General features: G+C 48.4%; 1 protein-coding gene across 2 annotated transcripts in view; it reads left to right on the forward strand.

Annotated features, from left to right (window-relative positions):
* The first annotated feature begins 2975 nt into the window (after positions 1–2975).
* Positions 2976–18892, forward strand: part of PSMF1 (proteasome inhibitor subunit 1) — a 36042-nt gene continuing 20125 nt past the window's right edge. Inside the window, exons 1-4 of one of the 2 annotated variants that reach the window (XM_037044268.1) lie at positions 2980–3002; positions 3111–3254; positions 9634–9786; positions 11252–11334. In XM_037044268.1, coding sequence (XP_036900163.1) covers positions 3126–3254; positions 9634–9786; positions 11252–11334 — 365 coding nt within the window. In that variant the 5' untranslated portion in view covers positions 2980–3002; positions 3111–3125. Of the gene's footprint in view, positions 3255–9633; positions 9787–11251; positions 11335–18892 lie in introns of both variants that reach the window. The other variant, XM_037044269.1, reaches the window with a different exon arrangement.

Here is an 18892-nt window from a genome sequence, read left to right on the forward strand (position 1 = left end):
AGCTCACCTCTATAAAGTGTCCACAGAGACAGTTTCCAGGGAGCTCGGAATGTTCACATGGCTCTCACTTGACAACCAGAAACTGTGGCTAACCATCTGCCATGCTGCTGCCATCATCCTGGGCCCATGGGCTCCGCACTGCCCAGGCAGCAGGTGCCTAGCCAGGCAGGCACCTCCTACCTCTTCCCCTTCTCCACCACACGCAGGCCTCACAGGGACAGCGGAGACTCTTATTGATGGAGGTAAGTCCACAGAAAGTGCTGGATGAATTGAAGGCAGACCCAGACAGCCTCTAGCCCCACAGGAACCTCTCATTTGTTCCTATCCAAGGAGAACCTTGCAGACCCTGAGGTCCAGGGTGGACAGAATGTAGTCCTGGCCATCAGGGAACTCACAGCCCTGTGCAATACACAGAGCTACCTTATCCTTTCAGTAGACACATGCTAGTGCCCACTTGCTGATGGCTGCTGGGCGAGGGGCTTTCAAGGACATGGTTCACCCTCAGTGGGGGGGGTGCAGGACAGATGCCACAGTGCCCCACTCACTTCTCAGCACTCAATGCTAAGCACCATGGGCTGCTTTCTCTAAACTCTGTAATTCTCTGCCTATGGGCTTTTTGTGCCCCCAGAAGTAGCCCTCAGCATGTGGCAGTCAGGGAGTGAGTGAAAAAACATCCCAGTTCCTTTGCTCTCAACTGGGACAACTCATGCCCCACAGTGAGCTCCATAGTGCAGGAACTCTGGCTTGTTCATCTGGGCCGGGATCACAGTGTAGGCACTTAGGGATGGGGCTGCCACTGGGTGCGCACCTTTGTGCAGGGCACAGCCTGCATAGCCATCTATGGCAACCCAGCTGATGGAGGCTTAGTGAGTGCTTGAATGAATGAATCAGTGGAATTGTACATAACTGGTGAAGGACATTGCAAGCAGAAGAGACGGAGAGAGCAAAATCAGGGTTGCCTGAAAGTGCAGAGCTTCTTGGTGGAACGAGCTTTATGCCACAGGTACCATATCTCGGAAGTTCCACAGCCTCAGCTGTAGCACCCACCCAGAATGTGGGCAGCATACCTGCATTCCATCTCAGACCTGCTCATCTAGAATCTTTGCAGATGGGGCATCCCAAGGGAACCTCAGGAACATAAAATTTGGAGATACAGGTCTAGCTAACAAAGTGAGTGGTGGACTGCGAAGGGGTGAGTAGGACTAGCTGGACTGGGTTGAGTCCAGGCCAATAATTTTTTATTCATGCATGCATGCATTCATTCAATAAGTATATATTGAGCTGGGAAGGTACTTAGGCATACCTGTACACAAAGACAAACATGATCCCTGCTCGATTTCACAGTCTAGTTGGAAGAGAGCCACTAAATAAACAAGCGAACAAATACCTAATGCAGCATCATGTTATGATTGTTAGGAAAGAAAGGAGGGTCAAGGGTTAAAGAGTGAAGGAAGTTGTTTCAGATGGGTGCCAGGGAAGCCCTCTGCTGAGGCTAGTAGAAAGTGAGAGAAGGAGTCACTTAAAAGGAAGGAATGAATCACACAGATATTTGGGGAAAGACCACTCCAGGCAGCGACAGCAGAACCTGCAAAGGCCTGGAGAACAGAACATGTGAAGGAGAGAGACTAGATAGGAAGCTACTGCAATGGTCCAAGTATGAGATGCTAGAGGACCAGACCTGGGTGGAAGCAGTCAGACTCAGAATATATTTTGAGGGCACGGGTGACTAGCTTTGCTGTTGGATCAGATGTGGATGTGAGAGAAGATGGGAGTCAAGGTTATTGCAGGCAAGAATGCAGATGATGAGGGAAGAGTTAGAGGCGATGTCAGAGGGAGGTAGGGGTGGGGCCTTGCAGACCACATGCAGGTTCCTGCAGTCCATGGGAAGGACTTTACTTTTCCTTTGAGTATGATGGGAGCCCTGGGAGGGTTTGCACAGAGGAGGGATGTGATCAGGCGTGTGTTCTAGAACAATCTATAGTTGCAAAATGTAGAACGAACTTTAGGGAGGCAGAGAGGGAGTACAGCAGTTCAGAGGCTGGTGCAGGCATTTAAAGGCGAGATGATGGATTGCAGCAGAATGCTGACTGGGATGGGGAACTGGATTTCAAGAAACCTGTTGAAGAAATAACAAATTGTAAAAATCATGACGGAGACAGGCAAGAAAACTACTGAAATTTGGTAGTGGATAAGGAGCTTGAGCTTGGCAGCAGGCAGCTGTGTCTTCTTGGGAGAAGTGGCCTCAATTCTCTGAGCTGGTTTTGTCATCTGTAAAATGAAGGTGACGATGAAACGTACCTCATAGAGTTGTCGTCAGGGTGACATCAAGATTTTGGCCCAGGATCTAGCACACAATAAATATTTAATAAATGCTATCCTAGGAGCCAGACAGATGACACTGGCTGTGCCATTTTGGTCAGATTGAACAGTCTGTGCCTCGGTTTATCCACAGAGGTAAAATGGGGCTATCATTAAGGTTGGGGCTATCACTAAGGTTGGTGTCATGAGGATTAAATAAATGAATACAAGTAGAAAAGCATTTCAAATAATGTGTATGCAGCAAGAACTGAATAAGAGCCAATTATTATAAATATATATTTAGCCATGTTTCATTACATCCTCCCCCACTAGCATACGCCCACCCCATTCTGGGGCTGGGAAGTCTATGGTTTAGAACAAGCTGGCCTCTCCTAGAGGACCAGGCACCCTCCCGGCTTGTAGCAGTCCTGAGAGCCCCAGCGGTAGATCCAGACTCCGGCTTCAAAGGGGTGGGCCCCCCGGAGCCCCGCCCTTCCCTCCTGCCTCGGCCCCACCCCACCCCGCCCCGCCCCGCCCCGCCCCGCCCCGCCCCTCCCTGACCACGCTCTGGCTGCAGGAACCTTGAAGTGCGTGCTCTGGTTTCCAGCCGGGCGCGTTCGCGCAACTGCGCTGCTCTTTAGAGCTACTTCCGGCGGCCGCACCCCCCCACCCCCACCCCTACCCCGGGCGTCTCCATTTTGGCAGTGGGTGGAGAGGCGGCAGGGAGGAGTAGATTATCGGTGCGGGGTCATCAGTACTCCGAGGGCCTAGTCGGTTCAACCTACTTTCTCCTTTCCTTCCTCTGCCCGCAGAAGCCGGGGGCACGCATGGCGGGCTTGGAGGTACTGTTCGCGTCTGTGGCGCCCGCGATCACCTGTGCGCAGGACGCCCTCATCTGCTTCCTGCACTGGGAGGTGGTGACGCACGGCTACTACGGCTTGGGTGTCGGCGACCAGGTACGCCACGAGTCGACTCGGAGCTAGGGTGGAGGGGCGAAGGTGTCTTTTGCCCAAACCCATAGGACCGAAGCCTTGGTCAAGAGCACCTAACCTTCCCTTCTCCCAACTCTGGGACCTGGGTTTCACGACCCCGCAGTCTGCGGATTGGGGAGATGCTCTGCAGTCTCAGCTGAGCCCGAAGCTCCTCACAACACAGCTGGCACATACTTGAAAACCCACGGTCAGAAACTTGCTTTCAGCACAGCCTGGCGGTCTCCGAGGGCAGGGTTGTGTGGACCTGGCATTGAGGCGGGTGTAGTACCCCCTGCGCACTCCTCACCTCTCTGAACTGCCCAGCAAGCTCCTTCCCACCCAGTACTGCCCGCACACTGTCCTCCAGCCTCCACCAGATAACTGGACCCAAGCACGAGTATATAGGGGTGAGCTTTGACCTGCTCAGCCCCAGTCAGGGGCCCTTTCTTCGCTCCCCAGCATGGCCCAGGGAACTCAGACACCCCTCGTCCCCTGCAGCCACTCTCCGCTGTCACCCCCAACTCGGGCTCTGGAAAGCAAGCACCTCCCACACCTTCACACGCACACCCTGGGTGTAAGGGCCAGGTAAGCTTTCCTCCCCACAGCTGCTCCGACAGAAGCAGCCCTCCTGCTCTCCCGTCCTCAGGCTCTGCCTCTGGAAGCCTTGTTGTCATCCCCGCAGAGCCACAGAACTTCTGGACCCGGCCTGTCTCACTGATTCTTTGCGGTAGCATTCATTCCCCTGTCTTCCCGCCGCTCCCCTGTGACTCTCATCCTGCACACCCGCCCCCTGTGAGAACTGGACCCGTGCCCTTGCTGCCCCTTTCGTTGCCTTCTATTCTGCCAGAGGAAACAGCTTCCCTGCCACACTTCACACACACACACACACACACACACACTCAGAACCCCAAGCCTGCTCTCCCCATACTCTCCCTCTCAGAACCTAGACCAGCTCTGGGAACAGGGCGCCTTGCCCCTTGACGCTAGTAGTGAGATTTTCAACCTTACTCTCATTTCTAACTGCTTCAGTTCTCAAGTTTCAGTTTCTCAGATGTACATCCAGAGTCTTAAACGTTTCCTCTTCTGCACAGAGCTTTAGGTGTCTTTCCTCAAAGATGGTTTATGCGTCCTGAGCACTTAGAGGCAGGTCCTTCCCACATTCCTGGCCATCCCATTCCTCTGTCTTTTAGAACTAGGGACCCAGACCACCACACCCCTCTCACATTTTACTCCCACCAGCAGAAATTAGAAGCACAAGAACTGTCACGGGTGTCTGGGCCTTTCCCCCTCCAGACCTCAGGTTTCTCACTGGGACCCCCAATACAACATTTAGCATCCTCTGTCACCCCCTCTAGGCTCACACACACTTTGCATGGACCCTAGGACTCTCGGAGATAGGCTGGAAAAGAAGGGCCAGTCTGACACACACACACACACACACACACACACACACACACAGCAGGAACTGTTCCTCCCTCCCAAACGCATCTTTCTGGCCTGTCTGTTCACTATGCACTTTATCCCACTTACTTTGCCTTTCATCATTTCAGGCCTTGGCACAGGGTACGGACAGAGTCCCCACTCTCATGTGTCAGGCTCCCCTTTGCATGGCTAGTCTCCCCGACAGAACCGGACGTCTCCTCACCTGCCCCACACCTGCATTCTAATCTGTAACAGCTTGTTCAGTTGCCCCAATCATTTCATTTCAGTCTTTCCTGGGACGTTCTCTCAGGAATGTGACGTGTAGGGTGGTGCAGGACGACAGTGGGATGGGGGAGGGGAGTTAAGACTTGGTCCTGACCTTGGAGTTCCCCCAGCGGCCTTAGCTCCCCTGACCTCTTGCCCTGTCTTTCAGATCTAACAAGATTGCCCTGTTCTCTCACGCTCCTCGTGTACGTCACTCTCCTTATTGACTTCCAGCAGGTACTTTACTCAGACAGAGTCAGGGCCTCCCTCCCCACGGCAGGTTTCTGTTCTCTTCGCCCCGTTCCAAAGATCCACATCAACTCTGTAGATCTGCCTCCACCAAGCATCCTGTCTCACGTCCTGTCAGCACTCCGAGTCACTGACAGCTGAGGGGCATTAGTTCATACAGGTTACTGCCCCGTGCCAGCCAGCATCGTCCCCCTGCCACACACTCTAGACCCAAACATGTCCAGGTGAAATTTGCAGAAAGAATACGACCTCATTGTGATACTGATTTTAAAAAGTAAGTAAAAGGTCCTTAACTAACTCCAAAGGTCCATCTAGTTCCACTCGTGGTGCCGTGTGCTGAGTTCATGCAGAGAATGGTGCTGTCTCCACCTGTGATGGGGGAGACGGGAATGAGGGTTTTGAAAGGCTTTGCCCACTGTTTGGATGCTGCCCCTGGGCCCAATCCCGCCTGCCCTTTGAGGGGACGGGTGTTTGTATTGCACACTAGAGAATATTTTTGTTGCTCTTCGCTCTTTTATTTTAAGTGTCATTGGAGCTCAGGTTGCACTTGTCCTCCTCTCACTTCTGCTGATTCTGCTTCATTCAAAGTGGAAGCCCTTTGGAGAAGCATCTTTCCTATTAATTTATTCAGGAGAGGGTTTAATTTTCTGGCCTGGGACCAGAAGACTCAGCAGAGACCAGTGGTGTCTGCCAGGCTCAGAGGATGTGTATGTTGCCCCTCCAGCCGCCTCCTGCTCCCCGCCCTTCTGGGGTGATAAAAGACAGAGGAACCCACCCAGAAGTGTGCGTGTACTTGATTATATAATACATTGGCAGTTAAGTAAAAAGCTACATCGCCTCCTTTTCTCTTTGGTTTTGTCTCCTTTGTTACTGGGGACAATTACAATTGTGTGTGTAATACTTGATTAGGAAAGCAGTACATTCGTGGCTTAATAAAAAACCGACATTTGAGTTTGGATTTCTTTCTTGAAGTCCGCACCACACCTTGTAAGGGGTTTATGGCTGTGTCAAGTGGTTTCCATGGTAGGGGGCTAGTGATGGCCAGAGACTGAAGTTAGAGAATTTTGTTTTCTGTTGTGGGAATCTTAGGATTAGGAGGAAAGAGAGATAATGTCCCGAATGATCTTGAGTTTCTTTGGGTGCATTTGAGCCCAGAGGCACTGGGATGAACTGGAATGCTTCCAGCCCCAGGAGTTTGCCTAAGGGGACAACTGTAGCTACTTCCTTGGGGCCAGTGTGGAGGACCTGACTGGGGAAGGATCTTCTCCAGCTTCTCCAGCTGGAGGCAGCAGCCAGGAGCTCTGAATGCCAATCCAGCGCTATGCCTGCCTTAGGGTGACTTTGGGCAATTCTCAGTCCCTGCCGGCCTCCTTTACAGTTTTCACCTGAGGGAGGTAAACGACACTGCTGCACTTTGGCCCCCTTCCAACGCAGCTTTCTGGAAGGACTGATACTCGAAGTCAGGGCCTAGAGGACAGTTTAGTGCCCCGTGTGGCCTGATATCACTAGGCCCAGTCATTCTCTGTCCCCCCACCCACGTTTCCCCCACATCAGGGCAGCCCTTGGGCTGGGGAACATCAGGTCCGCTCCTGGGAGAGGCTCGGCCTCACCTGGCCCCACTGTTCTGCCTTGCTCCGGAAGCCAGGGGTTATGGGATAAGGAGCAGACCAAATTCTGTATATGCTGATGGGTTGCTGAAGATGGAGAATATAAATTCAAAGGCCCTTAACAGAACAAAGAGAGGCATATTATCAGATTCTTGGCTTCCATGGTAAAGTTTAAATCCACGACACTAAACATGTCACAGGAGATTTACCCAGCTGGGATGAAGGGCATTTCCCCTTCTCAGGCAGCGGAGTGGTTCGATCAGTTTCACTTTTGTCATTGTCACTCTCATTTCCCTGCTCAGGCCTGTGAGCTTCCTTGTCACCCAGCCAGGTTTCAGACCGTACCCGTTGCAACATCTTGGATTTTATTCCCCTTCCCCCATTGGCTGCCTGAGTACTAGGGCTGACCAGAGAGGACGGCCCCTCGATTCTCCACTCGTGGTCTCCAGCTGTCTGTCTGGTGTCTAAGGCCTGCACTGCTGGACCTCTGTCTTCTGTCTTCTGTCCTCACTCGTCTTCGGTCCCACTCTCTCCCACTATATTCTCATGAATGCAGGTCTTCACAGTCCCTCTTCTCCATGTTTAGCTGTATAAATATGCATCCATGAAAAAAATAAGTTTTTGTGTGTTTTTTTAATTTTTGCATGTCACCCAGCTATAAATTTAATTTTTTCTTACTTTTGTCATATATATTTTTAAGCTTTTATCTTAATGCCACAATTACATCTAATTTGTTCCTTCTCACTGCTATATCATGTTCCTCTGTGAGCGTATTTTTCATTTCACCTCCACCTTGGTGATGAAGATACTTGGTCTTGCCCCCTGTGCCTCTGTGCACAGGGTTTCTTCCAGGAGGGGAGGTTCGGGGTCGTAGCCTGTCAGCTCCCCTCATGGCACTAAGTACTGCCAGACTGCCCTCCGGCGTGGTCGGGAGAGTTTAAGCAGCCACTAGCAAGCTGTGTCTGGAGGTGCTCATTCTTCCCAGGCCTCCACAAAAAGCTGGCAGAACAGGAGTCTGGATAATGACGAGTCTGACGGGTGTGACCCGGGATCTTGTTATTTCAGCCGGTGCTTCTCTGCCTGCTGGTCAAGTTGAACAGTCCTTTGTACACTATTAGCGGCTCTTTTGCTTGTTCGTATCTTTTGCCGGTTTTTCAAGTAGGTTCACAACTGTTTTCCAAGCATCCTGTGTATGTGCTCATTATTGATTCTCTTTGCTTGTGGCCATGACAGGTCCTTCACCCCCAGCATTAACTGTGCAGTGTCTGATGCTGAAGAGAAACCGTAAATCATGAACCGTCTCAAGACAGCACTGTTTTTCTGTCAGTCATCTTTAAGAAATCTTTCTCTGCCTGGAAGTCACTATGCTAGCTTATTCTGTAAGAATAGTTTGAGGACTGTGTTTCAAACTTCAGTGTATAAAAGGGACGTCATAGCATTACTAAACAAAGAAAAGAAAGGAAGCCATCACAACTCAGAGATGCATTTTTACGCCCACCAGGGGGGCAGAAATGGGAGAAGGGGGCAACAGCAGTGTTGCCGCCTCCGCGGAACAACGTGAGCCTTACTCGTTGCCTGTGGGAGTGTAATTCAGTGCCTCTTTGGAAAACAGTTTCGCTTTACCTTATAAATTACAAGTTCTCCCAGACACACTGTATAGAAATGTATCCACATGCGTACTAGGAGCCATGCACAAGAATGCCCACAGCAGCCTTTATAACTGCTAAGCAGGTAGACTGTGCACACTCCAAACGTCTACCAGCAGTGGAGGGGGAACAGCAGCATCTCTGTCTCCGTACGGTGGGATGCCATGCGGCTGTGAGCCATGCGCCAGTGGGAGGCTGTTGAGTGAATCGACTATAGTTAAATACAGTGACGGGGTTGAATCTCAAAACATTTTCAAATGAAAAAGCAAGTGGTAAGAGTAATGAATTTACATAAAATTCAAAACATTTGAAACGATTTATTTTGGGGTAAGGAAAAGGAAAGAAACTTTTATTTTATTGTAAAGATTTTATTTATTTATCTTTAGAGAGGAAGGGAAGGAGAGGAGGAGAGAAATATCAATGTATGGTTGCCTCTTGTGAGTCCCCTGCTGGGAACTGGCCTGCAACCCAGGCATATGCCCTGACTGGGAATCGAACCACGATCGTGTGGTTTGCAGGCCCGCGCTCAATCCACTGAGCTACACCAGCCAGGGAAAGGAAAGAAACTTTTAAAACTCCAGAATATTAATTACCCATGGAGGGGCTTCTTTGGGGCTCTGCTCAGGGAGGCAGCCGTGTTGGTGCTTTCTTTAGCTGGCAGTGGCTACATGGGTGTACATTGCATATTCTCTGTGTTGTACACATGCTACATTTCGTGTGTGTGTGTGAAATCATAGTTTTTGTTAAACCACCACAATAGTGTGGAGGGGGTGGGGCATCAGAATCTGTGGTTAGCACTTTGGTGATCCTGTTGTAGCCCAAGTTCCAAACTTTGAAAAACACTACCTTATAAGTTCGCAGTAACTCTGGAGATGATGGCCTTATTCTTGGTGGGGGGTGGTGAGGGGATTCATATCGAAGCAGGGCTGCCAATTCCTGACAGGTCCCAGGGCTGTGTGACGGAGGCGGTCGATGAGAGATGAGAGGGGAGCAGGAGCGGGAGTCCAGAGCCCCGGTCCCAGACCTCTGACTTCCCGTAGGGCCTTGAACATTCTATTTCTCCTGACCCCCATGACCTCATCTGTGAAGTGGGTGGTGGCATTAGATCGTCTGTAAGGTCCTTTATAGCTGTGATCTGAGGTCGTGACCTTCCTCTCAACCCTGGTGTCTTCTCAGCCGGGTCCCAGTGACAAGAAATCAGAACTGCTCCCTGCCGAGTGGAACAGCAACAAAGACCTGTACACCCTCCGGTACGAGTCCAAGGATGGGTCCCGGAGGCTCCTCGTGAAGGCCGTCGCCGTGGAGAGTAGCATGATCATCAATGTGCTGGTGAGTCCACGTGGAGGGGCTGCCGATGGGAGTGGATGCTGGGGCTTGTGTTTTTGAAACCTATTTACTGTGTGGATGCAGAGCCCTAGGTGTTTGGGAGGCCTTTACCCAGCGACCCTACTTCTGGAACTTTCCCTAAATATAGAAAGGCTTGTGCTCACCTGGTCTTGTAAAGGGGGGACTTTCCGTCACAGGGGAATGGTTAAGTAAATGAAGATAAATCCATTTGGTGACAACTCGGGAGGAAGAAACTCACCGTAGCCACAGGGGACTACTTTTAGTTCTTTCTTTTTTCCTCACCCAAGGACATGCTTAATGATTTTATAGAGGGGGAGAGAGGGAAAAAGAAAAACATCAATCCTGTTGCCTCTCACATGTTGCCTCCAGTACATACCCTGCCCGGGGACCGAACCTGCAGCCTTCAGGTGTATCAGATGACGCTCCAACCGAGTGAGCCACACCAGCCCGGGCTACTTTTAGTTCTTTAGTTCTTTAGCTCTCTGCCGCCTTAGCTTGGAGCCTTCACACTTCTTGTTTCCTGTGCTGGAAAGGAGGGTGCCACACACGCACCTACCCTCCGTCCCTTCTTTAGCCGGGACTGCTCCCTCATTTGTCACTTCCTCAAAAAGCTCAGTCCTGGCTACTTCCTCTCACTTGTTGGAAAAATCTGAATTGTTCCTCTCTCCTTCATCATTTCATTTTCCTGCCTGGTGCCACAGTGTATAATTATGTACTCGTTTACGCTTTGGGTTGGCGTCTTTGCTCTGTCACGGGACGGTCAGCGCCACGAGGGCAGTGGTGTTCTTTTCGTTAGGCTGTGATCTGGTGGCCTGTGTGTTCATACGAAAGCATTAATGTGGCCTGTGTCGTACTGCGCCCGGCTCCTCTCCCTCCGTGTGCTTTGGGAGTCTCTACATGGGAGCGCACACGGGTGTGCCTTACTGGTTTACCGTGCGGTGTCCCACGGTACCGTGACTTGTTTGTCCCTTTCCCTTTGGTGCACACTTAGGTCTCGTATCAGACAAGGACTTAGCTACAAACAGCAGGCTCCCCTCGGGCTGGTTGAAACAGATCAGGTTTACTAAAGAATTGTTGTAGCTCATTGAATTGTTGGAAGGGCTAGGAAACGGGTTCACATCTGGGCTCCAGGATGGCACCCCAAACCATGCCATGGAAACCGCGGCTGGTGCCACCACACTGGGTACTAGGGGCCGCGCCTGCTTTCCCATGTCACCCACCTCTGAGTTGAAGTTGTGCATCATGCCTGTAACTGAGCCTAGGAAGCAGGTTTTCCGGGCTCTGTCTCAGAAAAACAACGATATTCCTAAGTCAGAGAAGGCCCCAAGCATGGGAAGGGTATTTCCTATATCGCACACAGGCCTTGTGTTTGTTTCCTGGTGCCCGTGTGTGTTTCTTTGGCCCAGAGGTATTCCCAGTCTCTCACCTTTTATTTTTATTTTTCTAGGAATATGGCTCAGAGCAAGTGTCAGACTTGACGCTCAACTTGGATGATTATATTGATTCCGAACACCTGACCGACTTCCACAGGTACTTCTAAGTGACAGTTTTCCTGGGGGAATAAAGAGACCCAGTGGCCGGATGTAAGGAACAGGGTGGAGGTAACTAGAGAATTAAGGAAGGTTGACAGGGGTCTTTCACTCCCCGGCACAGTCACTTCTCAGTTCTCTTCCTGGTTTTAATTTACTTGAAGAGAGGACTCACGTGGGCAGTGCCAGGTGGGATCAAATCGTGCAGTCGGGGGTCCGCATGTGCTGTCCTGGCTACGGAGCAGGGACAGGGCTGGGCCGGTGGGGCCCATCAAAGTAGGCACCTGGAAGAGCAGTGTCCCTAATCAGCCATCCACTTCACCCCCAACTTTTTTTGGATAGACTACTTTTTAGAGCAGTTTTGGGTTCACGGCAAAATTGAGCAGCAAGCGCAGAATTCCCGTGGACCTCCTCCCCTCCTCCCCCGAGTGCACATTCACCGAGCCCGCTTCACTGGCCGCGTCCCTCCCGAGAGCGGTGCGCTTCTGGAGGCGGACGGACCTGTACTGACGACATCATCGCCCAGGTTCCGACCTTTACTCCAGGGGTCACTCTCGGTCGTGGTGGAGTGTGTTCAGGTTTGTCAGAAACTGCCAGACTGCCTTCCTGAGCGGCCGCACGGCTCTACACTGCCGCCGGCACGGGCGCGAGTTTCTGTTGCTCCGGGTCCCGTCGGCCTTTGTTGGGGCTGACATCTCAGATTCTAATAGGTGTGCGCTGACACCTTGCTGTATTGTAACTCGAAGTTCCCCGACGACACGTGGTGTTGAGCCTGTTTTCATGTACTTGTTTGCCCTCTGTGTCTGAGGCAATTGTTCTGGTCTTTGGCCCATTTTTTGTTTTTATATTGTTGGGTTTTAGGAATTTTTTTGTATATTTTTGATAACTGTCCTTTTTCAAGGATGTGTCTTATAAATATTTTTTTCTAGTCTTGCTTGTCTTCCCATCCTCTTGAATTTTTATTTTGAACTTTGCAACCCTACAGGAAACAATGGTTTGCAAAAATACCACAGTGAGCACCCCTATACCCATTGCCTAGAGTTTCCAATTTTTTAAACATTTTGCCATATTTGCTTAATTTTTACATGCTGTTTTTTTTAGAATTATTTCCAGACTTTATGAGCCTTAGCCCCTAAATATTTTAACATTTATCTCCTGCATTACAAGGGTGTTTGCTGTATAATCGTAATGCAGTTATCACAGAGAGATGGACCGTTGACACAGTAACAGCATTTATGTGCGGCTCACGGTCAGACCGCCGCGGCCATCACAGTGGTGCCCTTCGTTAGCCAGCTGGTCTTGGTTTTTGGTTTAAGGGTTTTTTTCCTTACCCAACCAAGATCACACATGTATTGTCATGTCTCTTTAATGACCTTTAACCTAGAACTGTTTCGTAGACTTTTTTTAGTGGCATTGGCATTTTTGAAGGCTTTAGCTCAGTTGTTGTGTGGGGTGTTCAGAGTTTTTCTTCAAGGTCGGGTTTATCAGATTGTTTCCTCATCTTTTAATGTAGGTTGAACATTTTCGGCGAGAACGCTACATAGTCGAGGCCGTGTTCTCAGTGTCTCCCATCAGGCGTGTGATGCCCGTCTCACAGTGGGTCCGCCTCAGTCTGACCCCTTGGCTGTGACCGTATCTGCCAGCCTTCTCTGTAGTAAATGCATTTGTTTTCCTGTGTGTATAGTAAGTGATGTGTGGGACGCTACAGGCAGACTGAATAATCACTTCCTAATGGTCTTTCACCTAGTGCTTTTAACAGCTATTGATGATTCTCGCCTGAATCAATTATTGTGATGATTATAAAACAGTAGTATGCTGTTTATTTTTCTTTCTGCATTTATTAGCATCTCTGAGATTTTCTATTCTTATTTCATTTATTTTTAATCTTTAAAATGTCAGTATGACTCACGGACTCCCTTTTCATTTGGTGTTATAATCAGTTCCTGCCATTCTTTGAATGCTCAGGTTTCCCAGAGCTGACCGGTGGGAGCCCCTCAAGCTGCCACTTTGTCCTTTTGGCAAGTCCCTGTTCTCTGAGCGTTTTCACACTTTGGGCACAAAAAGCTGTTCTAGCCTCGCCTTGCACTTTCCTTGGCCCTGCTTTGAAACTAGCCATTTTTCTAAGGAACCTCATGGTTCATAGGGAATATTATTCCAGAATTAAAATCTGCCCCCAGATGTGTTTGTTAAGACCAAGGATGTCACTGCTTCCAGGCCTGGTCAGGGAATAGAGCTAGGAGACTCTTTCCTTAAAGTTTGTTTTTTAAAAATTTCAAACTGATACTTTTATTTATCATCTGACCTCATGAGATTCTTAATCTCTTAGTCCATCCTTGTATCTCCCTTCTGCGATGAGAACTCTGATGTCCAGTGGCGTCAATATATTTACTTACTTGTTTGATGCTAAAATACACAGAAGTAGATTCTGAACTCCTTCATCAGTGCCCACCAAGAACAAATCTATTAAGTAAAGTTTCAGATACTGTTTCTTCCCAGGTCTTTTTGCCCTTTGACTGTGGCTCGCTGAGGATGCGTATAGTCAATAGTGTTGCATTCAAAAGGTACTTAGGATAATGCTTGTTTTTCCAGTGTAGTAAAACTTCCTGTCTGATACATAGTTTGTCCCTGTTATTTCCCCTTTATTCCGTTTTAGGGACTTTTCCCCATCCTTGTGACCTCCTCCGGGTTTTGGAGGAAGCCCGGCCTCTCTCTGAGTTCGCAGTCATCGGAACTGCCTGGAAACCTGGTTTCGGTTTCGTTCAGCCGTCTGTAATCAGCAGGAACCATTTTGCACCCGCTCCCCTCTTCTCAGACTCCCAAAGCAGCTACCTCCACATTCCGGCCCCCCCACGCCCCCTCCCCCGGGCAACCACACGTGAGGGGATCCCAGCTGCGCTCCCACTTGCCGCCCTCCTGTCGGTTTCCCACACGGCGGTGGACCAGCGTGTTTAAAATATAGATCCGATCGTGATTAAAAACCCTCCCTTGAAATCCTTTGGTGAAATCCTCCACATATTAGGATGGCTACCATTAGAAAATAAGTGTTAGTGAGAATGTGGAGAATTTGGAACCCTTGTTCACTGTTTGTGGACATGTAAAGTGACGCAGCCACTACAGAAAGTGGTTCCTCAAAAAATGACCGTGTGACCTAGCAGCTCCACTTCGGAGCGTGCACCTGGAATTGACAGTGGGGTGTTGCAGAGGTGCTCGCACGTCCACGTTCAGGGAAGCATTATTCATAACAGCCAAGAGCTGGGAGCAGCGCAGGTACCGTGCACAGCAAGGACAGATGAGTGGGTGAGCAAATGTGGTGGGGTGTTCGGTGGAACAGCGCTCGGTGTTTAGAAAGAAAGGAAGGTTTCAGCGTGAATCTGGAACACACGATTCAACATGAGTCACTGAGAGCGTGCTCAGTGAAATGAGCCAGTCACAGGCAAACAGATGCTGTACAATTCCACTCACACAAGGGACCTAGAGAAGTCAAAGTCGTGCAGACCGAGAATAAAGGAGCCAGTCGTTGCCAGGGGCTGGGAGGGGGAGAAGGAGGAGTTGGTGGTTCAGCAGCACCGAGTTAGGTCAGTTCTGCAAGATGAGGAGAGCGCTGAAGACGAACGGTGCTGGTGACCGCACTGTCCTGTGAGTGTGCTTAACGCTGCTGATCCGTACACTCAAAATCTCACACTGAGACTGTTTTAAACATTTCTAATTTAAAAAAAAAACACAAAACCCTTCAGTGATTTTTTTTTCTTCTCTGAAGATGAAGAACGAAATCCTTGATGAGGCCTAAAGCTTAGCACCCCAGCCCTTCAGCCTCATCCTGCGCCACTTTCCGTGGCTCAGCCGTGGTGCCTGCCCCCTTCAGAGTTCCCCCTTCCCAGGCACCTCCGCCCTGCTCTTCAGCGCTCATTTAAATGTCAGCTCCTCAGAGAAGCCTCCTGGCCCCCCCTGTTTGGTGTTTTGAAACAAAGTTTTAAGAATTTCGCTGTATATAATGTGTTCCTGTGTATAATGTACACCCACGTTTTTGGCCCAAACATTCAGGGAAAAAAATTTTCATTTTAATTAATTAATTAATTAATTAATATTTAGATGCTTGCGTTTTTCTGTATTATAAAGGAATTTTAGCATTCATTTTTGAATATATTATGGCATAAGAAATTTTATGTGACAAATAATTACAAAAATACAACAACAGATACAAGGTATTTCAGGTACTGCCTGTGTATAATATGTATCCTTATTTTTCCTTCAAAAATGTGGGCAAAAATACGTGTCATACTGTGGTGATAAATGGGTATTTTATGATTGACTTCTTCGAGTTGATCTCCTGTACTAGTGTACGGTCTCCTTGGCGCAGGCCCCGGGTCTATTTTGCGTGTAGTAGACAAAGGACTCGAGTGGAGCGAGGCCAGACTGGTCCTGGCAAAGCTGCTCTGCTGGGTGCTGCCACCCTGTGACCCCGTCGTGCCTCTTAAGATAAGGGAAGGGCGTGTGGAGTGTGCATGCTCTCTTGACTTCTCTCTTCTGGGGTTCCACCGGGAGAGAAGTGGACAGAATTGTGGAAGAACCCGGGCCTGCGTTAGGCTGTTCACTCACGTTAGAGCATTTAGTTGTCTCAGCAGTACTGAGAGAGGAGCAGTGTTAATGTTTCCATCTATTTATTTTTAAATGTATTTGTTGCTGGGGTTTGTGTGTAGGTGTTTTGTTGACCACTGTGACCTGAGGGACACGGTAGTACTATTTCGGTAGTAGTATTTCAGGGTGTTGTTCTGGAAGCAAAATGAGCTGTCTGCACAGAGTGCTTAGCACTGGGCCCAGGCTCTCAGTAAACACAGAGGGGAAAAAATCTAATCACCAGGAATCATCTCCATGGCAACTGAGGCTGTGAGAGCTAGGGTAGGACCTGCCTCCTGATCACACCTCCCTCTTCTGCCTCAGCAGCGCTGAGCTGCCTGCTTCCAGTCCCCTTCCCTCGAGTGGCCCTCCCCGTTATGTTGTCATGGCCATCGTGGCATGTCTTGTCTGTTTTGGGTAGTTATTTGTGTCCCTTGGTAAGCAAACTGCAATTTGCCAAGGAGCGTGAACCCGTTTCTTTCTGCCATGCCCTTTCTGTATTAGGCAGGATGACAAGCAATTTTTGCTACTACAAAATTGCAGTTCTCCTGAGACGTAGAAATTGTGTGAGAACTCCTCTCGGTAGTTTTTGAATCAGACTTGAATTCCACAGGTAAACATCTTTCATAGGGAGATCAGAGGTCTTCCAAGTGCATCACACAGCAGTTTGTCTGATTGGAAAGAGGAGTGGATTTATTTATCCCCTCCAACCACTTTGGTTGGGAGAGCAGCAGAGTTCCTAAGTTCTGCATTCTAGGTAGAAACCTGTTCTTCGTAGGAATGAATGGACCACAGGCCCCTAGCGCCTTCAGACCACCATAGGTGTTTCATTTTCTAACCATGAGACTCCTCCTTCAAGCACAGTGTTCTCAGGATTGATACTAAACCAGTTGGAGTAGAGTCGCTCTAATAGAAAAGTTGGGAGCAGGAATTGGAGGTCCCAGTGCCCCATCCACTTGGCTTTTCTCTTGCCCTCCTGGGCCCCCTTCCGTGCTAAAGAAATCTGAAACCGCTGGTCCAGTCTAACCTCAGGTTGTGTTATGGTTATGTAATAAATGTATTTTTAATTAAACTTCTAATTTCAATTGTAGACTCCTATGCAGCTGTAAGAAGTAATACAGAGAGACTCTTTGTATCCTTTATACATTTTACCTCAATGATAACATTGTGTGAAACTATACTAACAATCAGGATTTGACATTGGTACAATGACACAAACCAATCCATCGCCACCAGGAGCCACACTCACTCTCCTTCCCCATCCCTAACTTCCTGGCAACCATCATTCATTCTTCATTTCTAAAATCCTGTCATTTCAAAAATGTATACACGGAATTACACTGGATGCGAGTTTTGGGGATTGGCCCTTCTCACTCGGTGTAGTACGGTTGTGGTCCATCTCAGTTGCTGCCTGCACCCGTTCCTTTGTGTCGCTGAGTGGTAGTATTTCACGGCATGGATGCACCCCGGTGGTTTAGCCATTCATTGCTTAGATGGTATCCGAGTTATTTCCAGTTTTTTGCTATTGTGAATAAAGGTGCTATGAACATTTCTCTACAGACTTTTGTGTGGTCATAATTTTCACTTCTCAATAAATGTCCAAGAGTGCAATGGTCTTTGTTTAGTTTTTAAAGTAGTTGTTGAGCGCTTTTCCAGGGTGCCCATGCCAGTTTGCATGTCCACACCTGTGTCTGGGTGGTGCGGTGTCTGCACCTCCACCAACATCCGTGGTGTCGCCATCCTTCATTTGAGTTATTCTGATGGTCGGGTAGTGGCAGTTCCTTGTGGCTTTAGTTTGCGTTTCCCTGGTGGCTGACAATGTTAAGAGTCTTGTCATGTGAATATGTACCCTCTGTCTGTCTTCGGCAAAATGTCTTTTCCTGTCTTTTGCCCATTTTCTAATTGGATTTTTTTTAACTGTTGTAATTTTGAGAGTTCCTTACATATATTTCAGCTACAAGGCCTTTGATGGATGGTGGTTTAGAAATGCTTTCTTTTGGACTGACTGTCGTTTTTTTCTTTCTCTTTCCATCATCCTTTGCAAAATAAAAGTTTTGAATTTTGGTATCTATTTAATCAATTTTTGCTTTTAGTCTCAAGTGTAAGAACTCTGCTTAGCCCTAGATTCCCAAATAGTTTCTCCTATGTCTTTTCTAAACATTTTATAGTTTTGTTGTCCACTACAGTGATTTGCCCTGGCTGGTGTGGCTCGGCTGGAACATTGTCTTGTGAACCAAAAGGTCTTGGGTTCGATTCCTGGTCTGGGCAGGTTCAGTCCCCAGTTGGGGCACAGGTAGGAGGCAGGCAACCGATGGATGTTTCTCTCTCACATCAGTGTTTCTTTCCCTGTCTCCTTTCCCTCCCTTCCCATTTCTATAAGCTATGGAAAAGTGTCCTAGGGTGAGGCTAAAAAAAATTAAAATTTAAAAAAGTAAAGTCTGTGATTTATTTTAAGTTAATTTTTATATAAGATGTGAAGTTTAGGTAGAGATTCATTTTCTTGCCTGTGGATATCTAGTTGCTTCAACAGACATCCTGTCTAGTTGCTTTTGTTCTTTTATTGAGTTGCTTTTCCAGCTTTGTCAGAAATCAGTTGTTTGTGCTTGTCTGTTTCTGTGTTCTCTGTTTCTGTTGATCTTTGTGCCTGTCCCTCTGCCACTCCCACATAGTATTGATTATTGTAGATATTGTAGATATTGATTATTTGTAGATACAAATACTGATTGTAGATATGATATTGATTATTTGTAGATACAAATACTAATTGTAGATATTGTAGGTACTGATTATTTGTAGATACAAAATTAAGTAGTCCTTAATTTTGAGTAGATGGTTCCTCCCATTCACTTCCTGTCAAGATAGTTTCCGTTATCCTAGGGACTGTGTCTTTCTGTATAAACTGTAGAATAAGTTTGTGTCTATTTAAAAAACCTGCTGGGATTTTT

This window comes from Sturnira hondurensis, unplaced genomic scaffold (genome assembly GCF_014824575.4).
Source record: "Sturnira hondurensis isolate 20B ecotype Veracruz unplaced genomic scaffold, ASM1482457v3 Scaffold0004136, whole genome shotgun sequence".
NCBI lineage: Eukaryota > Metazoa > Chordata > Mammalia > Chiroptera > Phyllostomidae > Sturnira > Sturnira hondurensis.